The 20,211-nt window shown below is 46.8% G+C and overlaps 1 protein-coding gene, 1 long non-coding RNA gene and 1 pseudogene across 2 annotated transcripts in view; all 3 read right to left on the bottom strand.

Annotated features, from left to right (window-relative positions):
• Positions 1-3,633: 3,633 nt before the first annotated feature.
• Positions 3,634-8,727, bottom strand: LOC121824056 (uncharacterized). The gene is made up of 2 exons (XR_006065801.2): positions 8,249-8,727; positions 3,634-4,818 (listed from the first exon to the last, which is right to left on the bottom strand). It is a non-coding gene; the product is annotated as an uncharacterized LOC121824056 (long non-coding RNA).
• Positions 8,728-10,384: 1,657 nt separating this feature from the next.
• LOC143269621 (large ribosomal subunit protein uL15 pseudogene) lies at positions 10,385-10,980 on the bottom strand (annotated as a pseudogene).
• Positions 10,981-14,158: 3,178 nt separating this feature from the next.
• Acaa2 (acetyl-CoA acyltransferase 2) overlaps positions 14,159-20,211 on the bottom strand; it is a 33,573-nt gene continuing 27,520 nt past the window's right edge. The window contains exons 8-10 of the mRNA XM_006973824.4: positions 19,208-19,278; positions 16,383-16,537; positions 14,159-14,524 (exon numbers count right to left, since the gene is read on the bottom strand). Of these exons, the coding sequence (XP_006973886.2) occupies positions 14,440-14,524; positions 16,383-16,537; positions 19,208-19,278 (311 nt within the window). The 3' untranslated portion in view covers positions 14,159-14,439. The remainder of the gene's footprint in view (positions 14,525-16,382; positions 16,538-19,207; positions 19,279-20,211) is intronic.

Genomic DNA, 20,211 nt, shown 5'->3' with positions numbered 1-20,211 from the left:
TGATTTGGGGTAGGAAGTATTTCTGAGAAAGCTGGTGATGATTTGATACCAATTTTGCTGGACTGCTTGTAGGTGCAGGCTTTTTCTCAGTATGTGCAGACCTGCACAGTTTGGACCTAGAAGTTCCGTGGACTCCTTTCCTCATGTAGAAACAGGAGCAGAGGCAGGTGATAGACTCAGTCTTGGTACGTTTCTTGAATTCCTGGATGAAGCGTCCCCTGAAGTTCTCCCAGGACATTTTAGTCATAGAAAACTGGAACATCTTTTTTTTTTTTCAACCTTATGAACTGGAGTCTGGTCCCCACTGATTTGCAGTGTCGACGGCGGTAACTCTGCACCGGTGTTCCTCTGGTCTCTGGCCATCACACTCCAGCAGATGCGCCTCTGCCTGTGCCCTCCAGTGATGTGCCCAGAGTTCAGCAGAGTTGGAAGCCTGTTTACTTACTGCACAGGAATACCACCATACTCCAAGGTCCGCGATCTGCTTCAGGGGAGAAGCAAGATCAGCAGGACACAGTTCTTGCTTTCAAGGAATTTGTAGACTCAGGACATGTTATTAAATGAACCACAGCGTGCAACGGGATGTGTGCTTATGCAAGTCTGTGCAAAACCCAGAACATACCCAGGGGAAGGATTTCTGCCTGGGGAGGTGAGAGGAGATGCCAAGGACATGATCTGGGTGACAAAATGAGACAGAGGTTGGAGGCGGGCTATGATCCTGTGATGCCACCCTCCTTGTCCTTGCTTTACGTGGCCGTGGCCATGGTTCTTTGGTGCCCCTCCCCCATGGGTTAACCCTAACTCATAATGTCTCCTGTAGAGAAGCTGGACCTGATCTCTCTGGTGATAAACTAAAGGCATTTGGCCACATGGGTACCCTGGGCTCTCTAGCCTGAAGAGAGACGAGTATGTTATTTAAAAAAATTTTTTTTGTTTAAAATCGGGCTGGAGATGTAGCTAAGTTGTTAGAGAGTTGTTAGGGTATTTGCTTGGCATTCGTGAAGCCGTGGGCTTGACACGTATGCTTACATATCACACATATAGAACCAGTGTTGTGGCTCCTGCCTGTGCTTCCAGCAATCAAGAGGTAGAGATAGGAGGGTCAGATGTTCAAGGCAACCCTTGGCTACTTAGTAAGATCAAGGCCAGCCTGGGCTACTTGAGACCCTGTCTCAATGATGACGATGGTGATGATGATGATGGTAATGAAGATGACGGATAGAAAAATATTATTGGGGCTGGGGAGAGGGTTCAGCAGGTAAAATGCTTGTAACCCACAAGCATAAAGGCCTGAGGCCACATCCCCTGGACCCACGTAAAAAGCTGGGCATGGCATGTGTGTCTGTAACTCCCGTGTTGGGGAAGCTGGGACAGGTGGACCCCCAGAGCTCACTGGCCTACTAGTTTATCCAGGTTCAGTGAAGGGGCCTTGTCTTAGAAACTAAAGTGGAGAGGGCAGAGAAAGAGACCTGACTTTGACCTCTCTCCTCCATATAACTGTATGCATGTCTGTGTATGTATGCACAGACATACCATACATACACATATCACACACTTGATTTATTCACTTAGTTGTTTTGAATGTTTTTCTTTTGAGAATGTAAGTTTTACATAAGCAAGTTAGCCAAATCAAAGTGAGTTGTCTACCAGATGGTGTCTTCCCACTTGGCCACCCTGAAGTGCCCCAGGAACCAGACAGATGAGTGGCTTGAAGCACATAAACACATATGAGCCTTTCAGGTGGGCAGTGGTGGTAGAGATCTCCTAGTTTTTCATTCCATCTTCTCGGGAACAGTTGGGCTTTATTTAATCCGGACCAGGGTGAACTTTTGTATAAATAATACACAAGCAGATCTACTTTAGAAATCAGGGTTAGGTTTTATTTTATGCGGATCCAGTGTTGACTGTAAAGGGAAAACTAAAACAAATACCCAGTGAGCCGTGACTGCTTCTGGGGAGGTGGCAGTCACCTCTGCACGCCTCTCCTGCTCAGGCTGGGGCCTTTACAGTTCATGCACACCTGGGTAAAGGTGAGGACAGGAACTCTGGTGACCTTTGAAGGGATAGTGTTGGCCCTGGCAGGCCCTCAGTGTGTCCTCAAGCTTCTATTTTTTTTTTTTTTAAAGAGGGAAGTAGAAACCATGTGTGATGGTATATAGAATGCTGTGGCATGGGAACACCCACATCATATATATGCATACACGTATGCTTACATATCACACACATACAAGAAAAGAAAAAAAATATATAAAGGATTCCAAGGTCAGTTCTTGCTTTTGTTGGTAAGACACTGGGCTCCATCAAGTGGCCATCTACTAAGTCAGACTTGTGCATTGCATTGTTCAACATTTGAGAGGCTGAGACAAGGGCATAGCAGCAAGTTCAAGGCCATTCTGGGACACCTATCAGGCCCTTGTCTCACAAAAACCAAAACAACAGCAATGAGCTGCTACCAGGATTTATCATGCATTTAGTTTCCTTGTGCGGCCAAGTGAGGGCTGGCTTCAGCTCAAGCACTCTCTAAGGGTCTGCCCTGTCTTCTGCTTCCCCCTTGAGTGCGTCGACTTGGTATTCACCCACTCCTTTAATTTTTTCCTAATTATGTCATCCTATCAACGTAAATGATGCATGTTGTAAAACAGATGGGATACAAGAAAATACAAAGACAGAAGCAGCATTCACCCAAATTTCACCTAAAGTCAGCTGATGGTAATCACTAGTCAACATCATCCCACACATCTCTCTCTACACAAGAAGGAACATCTGGAGGACGGCGGAGACAGCATCAGTGAGGCTGACAAAGATGCTATACGGATGACCACCACTGTGCACACACGAACACGTTGTAGAAGTGAGTTCTACACTGAATTTTAAATGAATTTAGCGAGAACTTCAAATAATTGTTCCTCCCTACCCCCCCTTCCCCCCAAATTTCCTATAAGGTGCTACCAAATATAAGGAAATTCAATAAGGTGAATTCAGTGTGAGTGTGTACACATGTGTGTTTGGGTATTCATGCATGTGTGTGTTTGGGTATTCATGCATGTGTGTGTTTGGGTGTTCATGTATGTGTGTGTTTGGGTGCTCATGCATGTGTGTGTTTGGGTGCTCATGCATGTGTGTGTTTGAGTGCACATGTATGTGTATGGGTGTGTAGGCTAGATGACAACCTGAGTATTATTCTTCAGGAGCTCTCTACCCTTATATTTGTTTGTTTATATGCTGGGGTTGCTCATCCTGGAGCCCCACTGACCAGGGTAGCTTGGCTGGCCAGCACGTCCACAGACCCAGCTTTCCCTCCCCCGTGGGATTATGAGTGTATACCATCAGGCTAGCTTTTTCAGGTACTGAGGATCAAACTCAGGTCCTTACACATGCAGGGCAAATGCTTTACCACAGAGCCACACACAGGCCCGGTGTCTGTGTGTTTCCAGCGTGTCTTCCCATGGACAGCACAGATCAGCTGTATCTAGGGAAGGAAAGGGACAGGCACACTCATCTTGTCTTCCTCTTCCTCCCAACTTCAGTGTCTGGGTTAGTCTAACTTTGTCAGCATTTCATTGTTCAATCTCAAGCCACTATTCTCCTGGTGTCTAATGGCCGCCTGGGTAGAAACCACATTCTCACCAGGCATTAGAGGAACAGGACTTTTTATTTTGATTCATCCTTGAGATCACAGGGCTCCACCACCAAGTCCATTTTTCAGGAGGACCCTTAGATGTGAGCCTTTTTTATGCCTGGAAATACAATCTCCAGTCTTCGAATTCTCAGTCTCGCTCAGCTGTGTGGGGTCCACTTGGATGGCACTTTTTCCTCCTAGACGTTTTGCCCTTTGTTATGGCACTGGCTGCTGCTGGAAGAGATCTGAAGCTGCTTTATTCTTCTTCTTGTGGGTTTTTTTGTCTTGAGTATGAAAGATATGTGTGTATATAGTTCTAAGCTTAATGGATCAGCCAGAATGTCTGCTTCTGTAGATGTTTCCTTATAAACGGTGCTTTCAATTTTTTTTAAAAAGTGTGTTATTATTATTTGTGTGCATGGGTGTTTTACCTGCACACGATTTTCTGTTCACCACATGCTGTGACCACAGAGCCGGAAGAGGGCATCGGATCTCCCGGGACTGGAGTTACATAGGGTTGTGAACCACCATGTGGGTGCTGGGAATTGAACCTGGCTCCTCTGGGAGGGCCACCAGTGTCCTTAAGCACGGAGCCATCTCCCCAGCCCGTGTTTTCAATCTTTATACCCAGCTAGATCCATCAATAGCCATGTGACTTCAGAGAGATTGTCCCCATGAGCTTTTGCTTCTAGAATCAGCAAGTAGTAGCCATATCTGTCTTAGTCGCCACACAGAGCCGGCAAGGCAACGAAGAAACAGGCGTGAAGCCATCTGTCATGTTGTGCTGTATAAGGTGTCATTATTCAGGGGTGAGTCAGGGGGTGCAGGGCCCCCCTCCTCCAGTTCCATTGAGGTCAACTCCAGATCCTCACAGGGCTGGCTTAGCTTGTCAGTTATCTAGAAGTCTCATTTCTTTCTACTGGCTGAGATGGCTTTCCAGAATGTAAAGTGCCCACCAGGTAGAATTGATTTCAAGCCAATTAACCCTAGAGGACATGGTGGCAGGGGACGGAGTTGAACAAATCTGAGCCTGAGCTTAAGAGACCATGAAGAATCTGGAGGTTGGAGTCATCCTTGCCAACCTCCTTGTACTCACAGTGACTTACAGAAGCCGTGTTGTGCGGATTGAACACATGGGTACGGGTTCTTCGGGCAGTGTCTCTCAAGGTGGGTTCCTGCATCGATTACTTTGCCAGTTCCTGTAAGAGAATATTGTAACAAGTCTCTCCCTGTGCGGCCAGTCCCCAAATAATGACATGGAGGCATATTATTAATTATGAAAGCTCAGTCTTAGCTTAGACTTGTCCCATTAGCTCTTATAACTTAAACTAACCCATATTTTTTATTAATCTACATCTTACCATGTGGCATTACCTCTTTTTCATCTTGAACTTCCTGTTTCCTCTCCGTGTCTCCTGATGTCTCCTCCTCTTCCTTTCTCTCCATGGAAGTCCCGCCTATACCTCCTGCCTAGCTATTGGCCATTTAGCTTTTCAGTACCCCAGTCACAGCAAATACACCTTCACACAATGTACAAATATCACGCAACAGAACACCTGACAGAAACAGCCAAAGAGCAGAGAAGTTTGTTTGAGGGTATGACACATCATGGCTAGGAAGGCATCATGATTGAAATGGCTGTCCTTGCTGGTAGGGACTTGAGGCTTGTTCACATCATGACTGACCAGGAAGTAAACAGTTGAGACCAGAACCAGAAGTAGATATTGCCTTTAAGGCTGAGGCAGGAGGATTGATGTAAGTTTGAGGCCAGCCTGGGCTACACTGTGAATTCCAGGCCAGCCAGGGCTACCATTGAGGAATGCCGTCCTCAGTACAACAGTCATTACCTATTTAATCAGAGTGGCCGTGAGTCCCCTGAGAGAAATCCTTTGCAGGAGGGGCTGGAGACGCCCATTTGTCCCTCACCTGAGATCCCAGCCACTCTCTTCAGCACCTTCAAAGCTACGTATGTAATTCCCCCTCAGCTGCACATGGAGGCAGGCTGTGCAGACCACGTGAAGGGTGGAAGGTTAACCGAAGGGGGAACCCCATCTGCACAGTTATGGGGAGGTCATCCTCCATGCTGGGGTAGAGACTTCAGTGAGGTGGCTATGTTGGGGCCATCCACGCTGCTCTAAGTAACCCCTCACCCACACTCCCATAAGTGGACTCAGTAAACTTGTTGGCTCCCAAAGCTGGACAGTGTGGTTCATTTCTTGGTTCTGGTCTTGGTGCCCTATCTGGGGTGAATAGTTGTTTGCTCATGTCTCCCCAGGAAAAGTTAAGCCATCAGCTACATAGCAAAACTGCTTAAAACAAAACAAAACCCCAAACCAACAGCCAAATAAACAGACAGCACCCTGGGAGATCCAGAGATGAGCTTCAGCATTCACAAGACAGCAAGAGAGAAAGCCCTGCCCTGTCCAGTGCCTGAGCCCTGTGCCCAGTGTGGGGTTTGACATCTGAGGGCACATGCAGCCTTGGGAAGACCCAAGGATGGAGAGACCTCCTTGCTCCTGCCTGCTTTCTCTTCCCTTCAGCAATCTTGGACAAACACATTTCCCTTTGGAAGCTTATCTATAAGGAGGGAGTGAGCCCTCCAAACTTCAGATGATGGGGGTCCCTGTAGAATAAAGGGGGCCCCTAGCCCCCTCACAAGTTGTACCCTCTGCATTCATGCCAGCTTTTCTCCCCCTTCAGAATCAGCCGGACTCGTAGGAATGCCCCTAAGATTCTTCTCAGTCACCCTTGAAGTACTTGAAGGTGCTCTCCGGGTATTTCAGGAACGAAGCCTGGCAGGACACCGAGAACTGGAGATCTCAGATAGTTTTGGAGGAAGGGTCCAGCAAGGAGCAGGACTGACTCCCTCTGTGGGCCCTGGGTGGTCTGTCCTCAGCCTGGAGAGAAGTTTGCTTCAGCTCCTGGTATTTCCTAAGGCAGTGTTCAGCCAGCTAGGTGATGGGCGCGAGCCATGGATGCTCCAGCTGGCCTGCAGTGGGAAGGTGCTGCTTTGGAGACCTGCTTCCTCCACACCCTCTGCAGCTGGGGCAGCTGGGGCTCCACCTTGATGACATCCAGGAGCAGGGAGGAGAGATGCTGAAGGATGCTCTGTGTGGAGACTGTGTGCTGCAGCAGGGGCTGGCTAAGCAGCCTGCAGTATGGCATTGAGCACCACAGTCCAGCTAGCACAGAAACAATTCACAGCCATAGACAGCAAGCCCACCTCGGAAGCAAAGCCCAGAAAGGCAGAAAACCGAAGGAATTCTTTCTAGCTTGACCTGACCCCTCTTCTCCGGCTCAAGTGGCCCACACAACAGCTCTGTCTTGGAGTTGTCATGGCAGGCTTATCCCCAAAGACTACGATCCTTGTCTGGGACAGGATCTGTAGATTTGAGTTCTGTGTCCTCCATCACACCCTGGCAACCGACTTCCACCCCGCCCTCCGATCGCTTCTTCGGGTGCAACCCGAGTCCTGGTGCCGCTCACTCGGCTGTTCTCACCCATCATCTAGATCTACATGGAAATTAAATAGAGAGGGGTCTTCTTTCTTGCCGAAATTCCTCAGTTTGTGGTGGCCCGGGTGGGGTCACCTCTCAGAGCTTCTTTCTACATTGTGTCCATCGCCTGTGGTAAGGACTCTGAGGATTCCAGGAGACCCCGGGGCGCATTTTCAGGGCTGCTCACCTGCCTGTCTTTATGCCTTCCTTTTGAATGGGTGACAGGAATCTCACCATGTTACCCAGACAGGCCAGTAACTATGGACCTGAGCAATCCACCCTCCTACTCCATGATCCCTAGTAGTTAGGGCTGAAACTGTGGCTCACGTCACTGATTTCTGACACTTTTAAGGTCTGGAGAGCCATTAGTAAACGCAGGGGCCAGGGTGAGAGAGAGAGAGAGATGACACTGGGTCCCATGAGGGTAGAAGTGTGCTGGTGCCACAGCTGTTGTCCCATGTCCTCTGCTGTTGAACGCTGTCCCCAGGCGTCTGGCCTGTGCTCTCAGCGGCCCGGAATGGGCCGGGCTCCACCTGCCTGGCTATGGTGCTCTGTGGCCCTCCACTTCCGCAAGGGCCCGTGGTCTGCTCAGAGGCTCTATCATGTCAGCTCTAGGGGTTTCATCTCTGCCTCATTTCCACTGAGGAGAAACACCGGACAGCGTTCTTGACTAGGGGACACCAGAATGCTGGATAGGAGGTGGGTGGGACATTTTTTCCACACCGACCGCCCTGGTTGTCCTTATTGTTGGTTCCTTTTTCTCCCTTGTTTGATGTCTAGGACACAGGGACAAGAGTTTGGCCACCATAGCTGAGTTTATAATTAATTACTTAATTATAATTAATGGCTATTAAATTAAGTTGCTGATTAATTAGGTGCAATTGAGAAAGAGGGAAGGGAGCACAAGCCTGGGGCGCCACCTAGGGGAGGAGGTGCTTACTGCTAGTCCAAAATGATACCACTCTGACGTTTACTTGGTTTATGAAAATCTGAATACACACACACACACACACACACACACACACACACACACACACACACACAATGTGATAGAAAGAAAATGAATAGCTATTCATGTCCTCAGACTTGTTTCCTTTACAGGGCATCCCTGCTATAAATGTAGTTTACAAACCTTTTCCCCACCGAGGCGAAGGCAGTGGAGCTTGCTTGAAACACCAAAAGCAACTCCTGACCCTTCCCGAGAGCAACACACATGCATCGGCCACTATTCAGATAGTCTTCTTTTTGTCCTCTACATCTTCCTTTAAAACATGGAAATGAACACCGAGGAATCTCCCTGGAGGACAACTGATCTTCATTCCTGGTTGATGTTACATCTAAGACGAGCTACTTGTTCCTGATCAAGTCCCCACCTAAGGACAGAAGTTCTCATATCAAAACCTCCATCTCCATCTCTCCCAAGTCCAGCCTGCTTCATCCCAGGGCCTACTAGGAAAACTCACCTAGACCACTGACCTCCCCTAAACCTGCTTCACATACAGCTTTTTTTCTAGCTTGGTGGCTCAGAGAAGCAGTCCAGGAGTCAGCCTGGACTCCTCTCTCGGCCACCTTGAGCCAATGGATTCACCATGGATTTTCCAGACATTACCTCAAAACATTTCTAGAATCTGGCAACTGCTCCTCCCACCCCCACCCCCGCCCCATGCAGCTCCCAGATCTGTGTTGGCACAACGCCTTGTCCCAGGTTACTGCAATGGCATCGTCGCTGGCCTCCCTCATCAGTGGACGTCAGTGGAGCAACCATCAGATGTGAGATGACGTTTCCCCTCTGCTGGAGAGCTTGCAGTGGCTCTCCCTGTATTCCAAAAAAAAAAAAGTGCAAGCCCTGTGAGGGACAAGGCTCTGCACGACATGTACCCTGAGAGCCCGATTCCCTCCACGGTTAGCCTAGCTCACTGATCTGCACACTGGCCTCCCCTATGCCCTAAGCTGTGACCTGGCTGTTCTCTTCTCCCTGATGCTTGCACAGGATCTCTCATGGCTTTCAAGTGTTTGCTCAAAAGTCACCACCCCGAGAGAAGTACCTGGACAAGAGCTCACACCCAACAATGCATACCTACATGGAGTGTATGTGCTCAGTTCTCTGGAGCTGAGGCAGAGTACTCACAGTAATACACTTTGGCTTAATTAAAAGTAGGGTATCTCTATGTCCTGTTTTGCCTGGGATCATGCCAATTTACAGTCATTACCCCAGTGTAATTAAGCTTTGCTTCCACATTTCAGAAGTGATACGGTTTGTTTGATAAATTCTATGCTTGACCTTTGGGCAAACTCTGACACACTTGGCTTTCTCCCCAGCTCTTCTTATCAACAGCATGCTAAAGGTTCACTGCTCGCAATCATCTCATTGTTTCCTGCTGACCCCCAGAGCCAGGCAACAAACACCTTTGAACTTGCCCTCAGTCCCCCACCCACCTATCTTTCAAACTGTACAGGCATGTATGGGCACGGACAGACACACAAACACATACTTCTGTGGTACTCTGTAAACTATGTAAGGGCAGCTCCTGGACTACTGAAAAGTCTGGGCCAACTTTCTTTTCCTTTCTTTTTCTGAGAGACAGTCTCATGTAGTGCAGGTTGGCCCTGAATTTGTTCTGCAGCCAAGTGTAGATGTAACCAACCGTCTTATTAAATAAGAATCACAGAACCAATGCAAAGAAGAAAGCCAAGAGATCAGAGCTAAGAGCCTTACCGCCTGCTGCAGCTAGCCTCTTCAGCAAAAGAGAGACCTCTCCGAAAGAGAGCTACTTCTGGTGTGTTTGTCTTTATATAGTCTTTCTGTTCTGCCTTCTCATTGGTTGTAAACCCAAACACATGACTGCCTCATCACTGCCTGTTTGTACAGCCCTCCAGGTCTTCTATGGTATTGAGATTAAAGGCGTGTGTCTCCAATGCTGGCTGTATCCTTGACCACACAGAGATCTACCTAGCTCTTCTACCAACTACTGGGATTAAAGGCGTGCACCACAAACGCCCAGCTCCGCTATGGCTTGGCTATTAGCTCTGACCCCCAAGCAACTTTATTAACATACAAATAAAATCACATTTCAGTACAAATAAAATACCACCATAGCCAAGGGTGACCTTGAACACCTTATCCTCGATCATCCTGCCTTCACTTCCCAAGTGTTAGCATTACAGGTGTGCATGACAATGCCTGGAACTAACTCTCTCTCTCCCTCTCTCTCTCTCTCCCTCTCTCTCTCTCTCTCTCTCTCTCTCTCTCTCCCTCTCCCTCCCTCTCTCTCGCTCTCCTCTTCTCTTCTCTTCTCCTCCCGCAGAAGAATTTATTGCCATTTAATTAACTTTCCTGTGTGGTTTCAAGCCAACCGAATGCAGCTATCCCAATACCTTTAACCTTTTCCTCAGCCCTCCTGCTGAAAAAGCAGCTTCAGTGACAGCTGCCTAGTGGACTTTCCCCTTTCCCTTCCCCAGAATGACACAGTAGCCTGATCGGACCACATCAGTGATGGGGGCAGCTTTAGTCTTGTTTTGGCACCATTTAACAAAATGTGTCTGTCCCTGACCAATGTCCACAATTTATCAGCATCGTTTGGGTGAAAGCTCCGGTTCTTCTTTAACTGGTAACGCCTCCTACCAGCTTTCCAGAGTCACCTGGATGATGTTTGTCTAAGCTGATCCTCTGGTGACACATGCCATCAGCAGCACCCCAGCTTCCAGGTTGCTTCCAGTGTGTACCCATGCACCCATGAAGGTGGCTTCACATGGGTCCAAAGTTTCTGGATTTTCCCAAATCTGGATGGCATGGTGGTGCCAGAGGGAAGAAACCAGATGTTGTGGAATATTCCTTTAACTAGGCAAAGATGGGTTACATTTGTTTATGTTGTGGAATCTTACTTTAACTGTGTAAAGGTGTGTTACATTTGTTTATGCTGTGAAATGTTACTTTCACTGTGTAAAGCTGTGTTACATTTGTTCATGTTGTGGAATGTTACTTTAACTGTGTAAAAGTGTGTTACATTTGTTCATGTTGTGGAATGTTACTTTAACTGTGTAAAGGTGAGTTACATTTGTTCATGTTGTGGAATGTTACTTTCACTGTGTAAAGGTGTGTTACATTTGTTCATGTTGTGGAATGTTACTTTAACTGTGTAAAAGTGTGTTACATTTGTTCATGTTGTGGAATGTTACTTTCACTGTGTAAAGGTGTGTTACATTTGTTCATGTTGTGGAATGTTACTTTAACTGTGTAAAAGTGTGTTACATTTGTTTATGTTGTGGAATGTTACTTTAACTATGTAGGGGTGTGTTACATTTGTTTATGCTGCACTTGTTGAACCATGTAAAGATGTGTTATATTTATTTATGCTGCATTTGTTTAATTATGTAAAGATGTATTGCTATTTCACCTTGCCTGCCTAAGGCACCTAATTGGTCTAATAAAAAGCTGAATGGACAATAGTGAGGCAGAGGGATAGGCAGGGCTGGGGAAAGAGAGAATAAGTAGGAAGAGGAATCTAGGCTTGGAAAGTAGGAAAGTATCGAGAAGAGAATGAGGGAGAAAGAGAAGGAGATCCCTGGAGCCAACCAACCAGACACAGAGTAGGACATACAGAATGAAAGACAGGTAAAAAGCCCCAAGGCAAAACGTAGATGAAGAGAAACAGATTAATTTAAGTTATAAGAGCTAGCAAGAAACAAGCCTAAGCTAAGGCTGAGCATTTATAACTAATAGTAAACCTCTGTGTCATGATTTGGGAGCTGGTTGGCAGCCCATCTCCAAACATCATCTACCCATCATGTTTCAGTGTGTATCAGGCCCTGTGCTCGATGCATAAACTCTTTGCCCACAAGAGCACACAGTCTAGAGAATGAATGGAGACTGGGAGGTCAATATAAATGCAAAAACAGCTCCCGTGGAGGGTCACAGGGAGAGAAAATGACAGGGACAGAGACCCAGCTTGAGAAAGGAGCATCCGAGAATTTTAGGATGAGCAGGTCGGTGGGCTTGGCAGCTAGAGGCTATAGCAATTTAGAAGACAGGGCAATTCAACACCAAGATCCAGAGCATGAAGTAGTGTGGTGTGGGCGGCCCAAAGAAGGGAAGGACTGTGATACCAGTAATACCGAGTGTGAGAGAAGCAGGAGTCAGGCCACCCTAAGGACTGAGAACTTCCAAGTGAGAGTCTCCAAGTCAGTAGTCTGGATATTATGCCAAATGTGACAGAAAGCTGTTTTGGGGTTTGAAGCTGGAGGGTGACCTGATAGATCCTTTAAAGGTTGTCCTTGGTGGCTTCTTGGAGAATTAGTGAAAATAGAAAAGAATGGAGTTCTTGGGGGAGGTAGAGCTTAGTTGTTTTTCTGTTGCTGTGACAAAACACCATTACCAAGGCAACTAATTAAAGAAAGCGTTTATTTTGGGGTCTTATGGCTCTAGAGGGTTTTGGAGTCCATGACCATCATGGCGGGGTGCATGGCAGCAGGCAAGAATAGCACTGGAGCAGTAGCTGAGCACTTACATCTGATCCACAAGCACAAGGTAGAGAGAGCTAACTGGGAGTGGGCTTTTGAAACCTCCAAGTCTACCCTTAGTGATACACCTCTTCCAAAAAGGCCATAGCTCTAATCCTTCCCAGACAGTTCCACCATCTGGGGACCAAGTATTCAAACATATGGGCCTATGGGGGGGCCACTCTCATTCAGACCACCACAGGAGTCCAGGCAAGAGGTTCTGCAGGACAACAGTCCTGAGATATGCCCCTGGAAGAAGACCTGAGGACATTTGCTGCTGAGTCTGGAATCCAAGGGAATGCCTGGCTTTCTGATGGTTTCAGGAACTAGGAACTCAAAGCAGGCACATTTGTGGGATCTAAGAACAGTGAGGACAAGGCATACTTAAGATGAAGATGCCGGTGAGGAAGGTAAGGGGACAACCTGATGTAGGAGCTGGAGCAAGGGCAGAGAATGGTGCTGGGTTGTAACTGATGGCAGTCGGAGCCCCAGCAACAGTGACGTTAGTGATGGTTAAATATAATACGCACATAGGAATATTTGGGCTTAAAGATTTGGAGATCCTGACATGCGCTACAACAGGGGTGAATCTCTCTCTTTTTTTTTTTTTTTTTTTTTTTTTGTTTTTTCGAGACAGGGTTTCTCTGTGTAGCTTTGCGCCTTTCCTGGAACTCACTCTGTAGCCCAGGTTGGCCTCGAACTCACAGAGATCCGCCTGCCTCTGCCTCCCGAGTGCTGGGATTAAAGGTGTGTGCCACCACCGCCCGGCTAGGGGTGAATCTTGAGGGTGTTAGGCTAACTGAAATAAGACAGTCACAAAAGGACCAGCACCAAGTTCACGCACATGAGGTTCCCAGAGCAGTGAAATACAGAGACAGAAAGTGGAATGGTGGCTGCCAGGGCCTGTGAGAGGGGAATCGAGAGTTGGTTCTTTAAAATGGGAACAGGGGCTGAGAGGAGTCTTGGTGGTTAGGAACAGCCGCTGCCCTTTCAGAGGACCAGCGTCCTGTTCCTAGGTCCCACACTGGGCAACTCACAACTGCCTGTGCCTTCAGCTCCAGGAGACCCGAGGCTCTCTTTTGGTCTGCGTGGGCACGTGCACACTCATACACACACACACACACACACACACACACACACACACACACACACACACTAAAAATAATACATTTTAGGGGCTGGAGAGATGGCTCAGCGGTTAAGAGTACTGACTGCTCTTCCAGAGGACACAGGTTCAATTCCCAGCACCCACATGGCAGCTCACAACTGTCTGTAACTCCAAGATCTGACACCTTCACATAGACATACATGCAGGCAAAAGCACCAATTCAAATAAAATTAAAAATAAATTATAAAAAATAAAATAAAAAAATACATTTTAAAAAGGAAACTGTTTCCGCTGTCCAAGAAGAAAGGGTTCTGAAGATGGGCGGGGATGCTATTTCACAATGTTGTGAATGTCCTCCATGCCACTGAACTGCACACTTAAAAATGGATAAAACGAGACATCTTATGTAATTAAAAAACACAACAAGGAAAGATTAGCTGAAGTTAAGACAACGTTTATTCAGTTTGTAGTTGTATTATATAAGGCATACAGTGGTGGCTATTGACAAAGACACCGTTTCTTTTAAGGCCTTCGGTGTTGGGTTCTGATTCTAACGCAGCATGTTAGGCAGGTAAGAAGTGGGCAGAACCTACTGCATTTCACCTCCTCAAGGCTTGGCCAAATGCATTCACTGTCTCAGTAGTGCTGCCCCGAAGGTCACCTGGCCACCTGTTCTGTGGCCTGGCCAAGTAAGGGTGGGCACTGTGCTTGTGATCTCTTCAGGCTGTGTTCTGAATGATCAGGGCAATGCCTTGACCACCCCCGATGCAAGCTGATCCCACTGCATACTTCCCACCTCGGCGCCTAAGAAAGAATAAAAAAAATTGCTATTGGGATAGGTCAAATGTCTCAGCAGGTAAAGGAGCTCTCCATCAAGCCTAATGACTGAAGTTCAATCCCTAGAACCCACATGGTGGAAGATGAGACTCATTTCCCTGCAAGCTGTCTTCTGACCTCAACATACACAATGTGCATACTCCATACATATGTGCAACACACACAAATGTAAAAAAAAATCCATTTATGAAAAACCCCCACTATTTAAAAACAGTTAGACTGATTCATTAAACAGTATTAATAGTCATTCTTAACCAGCTCATCTTCCAAGGCCCTTCCCCAATCCTTAATTTTGATTTATGGTCACAATAGATAAAAGAGTTCAGAAAGCAGAATATTCTTATTAAGAAATGAATCACACAAAGTAACACACAAGGGAGACAGTGTAAGAAGAAGGCGGGCGGTTTCAGGACAGAGGACGGGAAAGGAACACTTGGGCTGAGGCAGGCCGAGGGCAAGCAGCCAGTGCAGGGGTCCTTTACACAAACGAGGGTGAGGAGGAGGGGAGCAACACTGAGCAGGACTTCAGACTCCTGTGTCACTGTGGAGAAAACGCAACTAATGTAGTTTATCTACACAAGGGGGTAGATTTACCAGCGGGTCATTTAGAAAGGGATCACGCCCTATTCATAAAGAATTAGGCCATCTGTTTTCATTCCTCAGTCTTGATCTGTGCAACCTTGAGAAATTATCCAAGCATTATTTTTCATGTCAATCACTGATTGTCATCTCATGGATCACCAGGTCACAGAAGTCCCAAGTGTCAATCACTGATTGTCATCTCATGGATCACCAGGTCACAGGAGTACCCAGTGTCAATCACTGACAATTGTCATCTCAGGGATCACCAGGTCACAGGAGTCCCCAGTGTCAATCACTGATGATTGTCATCTCATGGATTACTGGGTCCCAGGTGTCCCCAGTGTCAATCACTGACGATTGTCATCTCATGGATCACCAGGTCACAGGAGTCCTCCCCAGCTCCGCCTAAGAGGCTGAAGTGAACTTGGAGCCTCACACAGTCAATTCATCTTCGACTCTCCTAACAGAACTCAATGACCCCAGAGACACAAAGCCACGAGTTTCCTTCCCAAACCGGAGAATATCAGACACCCAGGACAGAGTGAGGGAAAATTGAGCTTGCACAGATTGCCGGTTTGCTCAGGTTTCTTTGACAGCGGCATCTAGATCTGGACCGTCTCAATATTTTGATTTATTAAATAAGTTTATCTTATTACAGCTGTAGACACTGAAATGCAGAGCCATAGAAGCCGGGCCTCACTGGTGGTCCCCAGCACCAGGGTGGCCCGATGTGCATGGCTCCCTCACTGAGCACTCACTGACTGCTTGTACAACAAATGCCGGAAAGAGAGTGGGTCCTAAATGTGGGGTCATGAACAAACTGACCAGCTCTTCTGCAATGCCCAATGCAAAGTATCTCCCAAATAACTTGTTTCTGGTCAGAACCAGTACAGGGGATATGAAAAAGGAAAAACAGGACTGTGTTGAGAAAGCCTAAACTCATGGGTTTCTATAAAAAAAAAAAAATGCCACATTTGGGGCCTAGAGAGATGGCTCACTGGTCAAGAGCACTGTCTGCTCTCTGACAGAACCTAGGTTCAATTCCCAGCACCCACATGGCAGCTTACAACCATCTGTAACTCCAATTCCCTCTTCTGAACTCTCCGGGCACCAAGCACATACATGGTACATGTACATACATACAGGCAAAACACTCTTACACATAAAATGATAAAAGAAATGTCTTCCCCCCCCCCCAAAAAAAGAGTGGCATGTCCGAAATGCAACAAATTCTAGCAAGTACCTTAATTCGTGAACCAGGTGTGCAGTGATTCTGGATCCAGATGCAGCCAGTGGGTGGCCCAGGGCTATGGCACCTCCATTGACATTACTTTTACTGGGGTCAAGATCCAAGGCCTTCTGAACAGCCAAGTATTGGGGAGCAAAAGCTTCATTCACCTTAGAAGAGAGTTAAAACCCACAGACTCATTACTTACAAGCTAGTTTCTAACAAGAAGACCCAGTCCTGTTGACAGCTACTTCCCATCTCTTCTTATTTCAATCAGCACACAAGGCTATTTCAATTTATCCTCAATCACTCCACATAAAAACTGTAGGTCCTCAGGAGTGTGTGTGTGTGTGTGTGTGTGTGTGTGTGTGTGTGTGTGTGTGTGTGTGTGTATGGGAGAGAAAGCAAGCACACAGGGTAGCTTTTGTTATTATCTGTCAACATAATCATGTTTAAGGTTATATAGAATTATCTTCCTTTACAAAATATGTAAGGTTTAAAAATGGGATAGAGCTGGGTGCAGTGGCACACACCTCTAATTCTAGCTAATTGGGAGGCTAAGATGGGAAGATTCCAAGTTAGAGGCCTGTCTGGGCTTTATAGGCAAAATGTACCTCTAAAAAAATGTACTAAATGACACTTCAGATCAAAAGCATTCCTTAAAGAAAAGCTATCTACAATACTCTTACAAATAGATGTGTACTCGAGGGACTAGATACTGTAGAGAGCCCAGAGGTTTAAGAGCCGGATGGAAGGTTCCAGCCTCCACTGGATCATTTATTAGGATGTGACCTTGGATGTATTTTTGGTACCCTTTTACCCTTGAATTTCCATAGCAAAGTTCAATTCATTTTCCAGGTTAAATAAAGTCATGGTTAGACAGTGTCTACGTGTATTTCCTAACACACAGCGAGTAAGCCCTAAGTGGCCGCTACTACCTGGTACTAAGAGCCGTCCTTCCAGGAAGACTGACAGGCAAGAATAGCCCATCACTGCCTCAGGCGCAGGGATTAGTAACTGTGTTAGGTGTGGCAGTGTGCCAAGCACGGCTCACATCACGGTGACACCTGTCAGCTGCCCACGAGAATGGCGGTGCTTGGCCCACAGCACTGTATTTTCATATGATCTCAGCTCAGGAATTCCACAGAGAAAACCGATGGGAAAGAAGGTCATTGTTATCGAGTTGGGGTCAAATTTCAATCTCCTTCTCGTTCCTACTAGATTTTTATACTCTCCCAAGATGGAGTCTGTCCCACCCTTATCCAGCATTATTCTGTTTTACATAGTCATTCCCCAGGAGCGATGGCAGGATCTAGAATATGTTGCGAAAGCAGGCTGCTGAAGCGGGGGGAGGGGGGGGGGTGTGTGTGTGTGGGGGGGGGGCGCGGAGACGACGACGGACACAACACGGACACGGGACAGGACACACACGGAGGGGGGGGCGGGGACACGACAGTGTGTCAGGCTCTGTCCTGAGCATCTATACATCCAGAGATGAGCACAAGCTACATGGCAGGATGCTCTGGCTCGGCAGTTAAGCAAGTGTGAAGTCAGAAATGTGGTAGCTTGCTGATTAAAAATGATAACTAAGCAGCCCCTTTGAGTCTCAGAGTGGAAAGCTAATGAAGAGGGAAGTAATACTTATTTTTCTTAAAACTTGGTTTCTGGGGTGAGGGGTTATTACAGAGACAATCATCCATGTACCTAGTCCTTCTCTATTAATTTAAAATAGAGATTCCCAGCCGGGCGTGGTGGCGCACGCCTTTAATCCCAGCACTCGGGAGGCAGAGCCAGATCTGTGAGTTCGAGGCCAGCCTGGGCTACCAAGTGAGTTCCAGGAAAGGCGCAAAGCTACACAGAGAAACCCTGTCTCGAAAAAACCAAATAAATAAATAAAATAGAGATTCCCTTTGTTATATTGCTTCTTAATGCCAAACAGCATCTGTTTACCTACAATTCTCAGTATTTCCCAAATATGGGACATTTATAGTCCGTCATTAAGAATTTTCTTCATTGGCTCTTGACGGTTAGTATGATATTGGTATTTTGTTGTTAGTTTGTTTTCTGAGGTAGTCTCACTAGTAGACTAGGCTAGCCTGGAACTCACAGAGAATCACCTGTCTCAGGCTCTCCAGTGCTGAGATTAAAGGCGTGTACCAACACACCTGCTTATTTCAGGGTTTTTTTCTGAGACAAGATCTTGTTATGTAGTCCTTGGCTACAATCCTTCTTTTAATTATGCCAAATGCTAAGATGTCTTTGTTCTACTAACGATTACCATTTTTAAAAGCTACTCTTGGAGCAAAAGTTCCCAGGACTTTAGCAAGAGAGATCAGAGTGCTTGAATCACTCAGAAGTACGTGGGGCTGGGGAAATGGCTCAGGTGATAAAATACTGTAAGAACCTTAATTAGCTCCCCACCTCCCAGGTGAAAAGCTGGCTGTAGCAGCACATTCGGGTAATCCCAGTGGGGAGGTGGAGATGGGAGGATCCCTCCAGGCTTGTCGACTAGTCAGTTTATCCAAATTGGTGAGCTCTAGATTCAAAGAGAGATTCCCGTCTCAAAAAAATAAGGTAGGAAGACATGAAGGGGAAAAACCAATACAACCTATGCCTACACATACATGCACACACACATACACAGATCGCAAAACAAGTAAAGTACAACACTTCAGCACAGTGAGGAACACACCAACACAAAGCATGCCTCGTCAGCACATGTGTGGGTGGAGAACGTGGAAAGATGAGAGCATTCAAAGAAGAGGTACAAGAGACCACGCTAAACCATTTATGTGATAAAAGTCAGTGGCTTCTTCCCACTGTGAGAAGAAAACACTTACGTCTACCAAGTCCATGTCCTTCAGACTCAGTCCAGTTTTCTTCAATGCTCCACTGATAGCAGGGACCGGGCCTGTATAAGAATAAAGGCATTAGGCAGCAACATATGTCCTCTTGTTACTCACACGCCAGACTTCGTGAGCCGGTGGTGTGGGGCGCACCTGTAATCCCGACCCTCGGGAGGCTCAAGTGGGAGGGCTGTGAGTTTGAGACCAGCCTGTTTATACAGTCAGAACTTACCTCCCAGGACAAAACTCCCCCTCCTATAACATACAAGGAAACGATCACGTGTCAGAAAGGGGGGCAAGGGTGAAAAGATGACAGCGGCCGACTGTGGCTGAGCGACCCACGTGAGACAGTCTGTCTGGCTTTAGGGCTGTAAAGCAGTCGGGGGCCATATGCAGGATTTACAGTCAGTTACAGATTAGACTGATCTCAAGTGACCAGGCGGACCACGTGTTCTAGGGTGGAAACTATACCCATTCGTTCACCTCAAACCTTCAGCCCATTTGGATAAAAGGCAGGGAACACAGTAGCATCTCCATAGGCCTGGCAGACAGGGAGCTGCGGGACACTCAGGGAAGAGGTCTCGAGGGAAGAACCATTTCTAACTCCGATAGTAAGTGGGGTAACAACAACCCATAAATCAAGAAATGCAAACCGACCTAACCAGGCCTGAAAAGTAACATTGGCTCCCATGTCTGCTGATATTTCCAGAAGTTCCAACAATGAATGCTTTTTCCAAAAGGCAAGATGTCTACCTAGAGACGATTTCCTTCCTGCTTATCCTTTGAGGATGAAAGTGTGTAACTGACTCAGAAAAATTCTGCTTTGAAGTCAAGTGGCTGAGCATCCCGTAACTGGTTTCTTCCAATGAGAAGCCTCTTTGGACCAGTTTGCTTAGCAAGTGTGACCATTTGGATACCATGGTCCAGTTTAAAATGCAGTTCTGAATGGCTACTGACTTACTGGACTCTAACTCCAGATCCTTTACATGACGGAACAT

This window comes from Peromyscus maniculatus, chromosome 19, assembly GCF_049852395.1.
Source record: "Peromyscus maniculatus bairdii isolate BWxNUB_F1_BW_parent chromosome 19, HU_Pman_BW_mat_3.1, whole genome shotgun sequence".
Taxonomy (NCBI): Eukaryota; Metazoa; Chordata; class Mammalia; order Rodentia; family Cricetidae; genus Peromyscus; species Peromyscus maniculatus.
The sequence above is the reverse complement of the archived record's forward strand: the minus strand, read 5'-3'. Positions and strand labels throughout refer to the sequence as shown.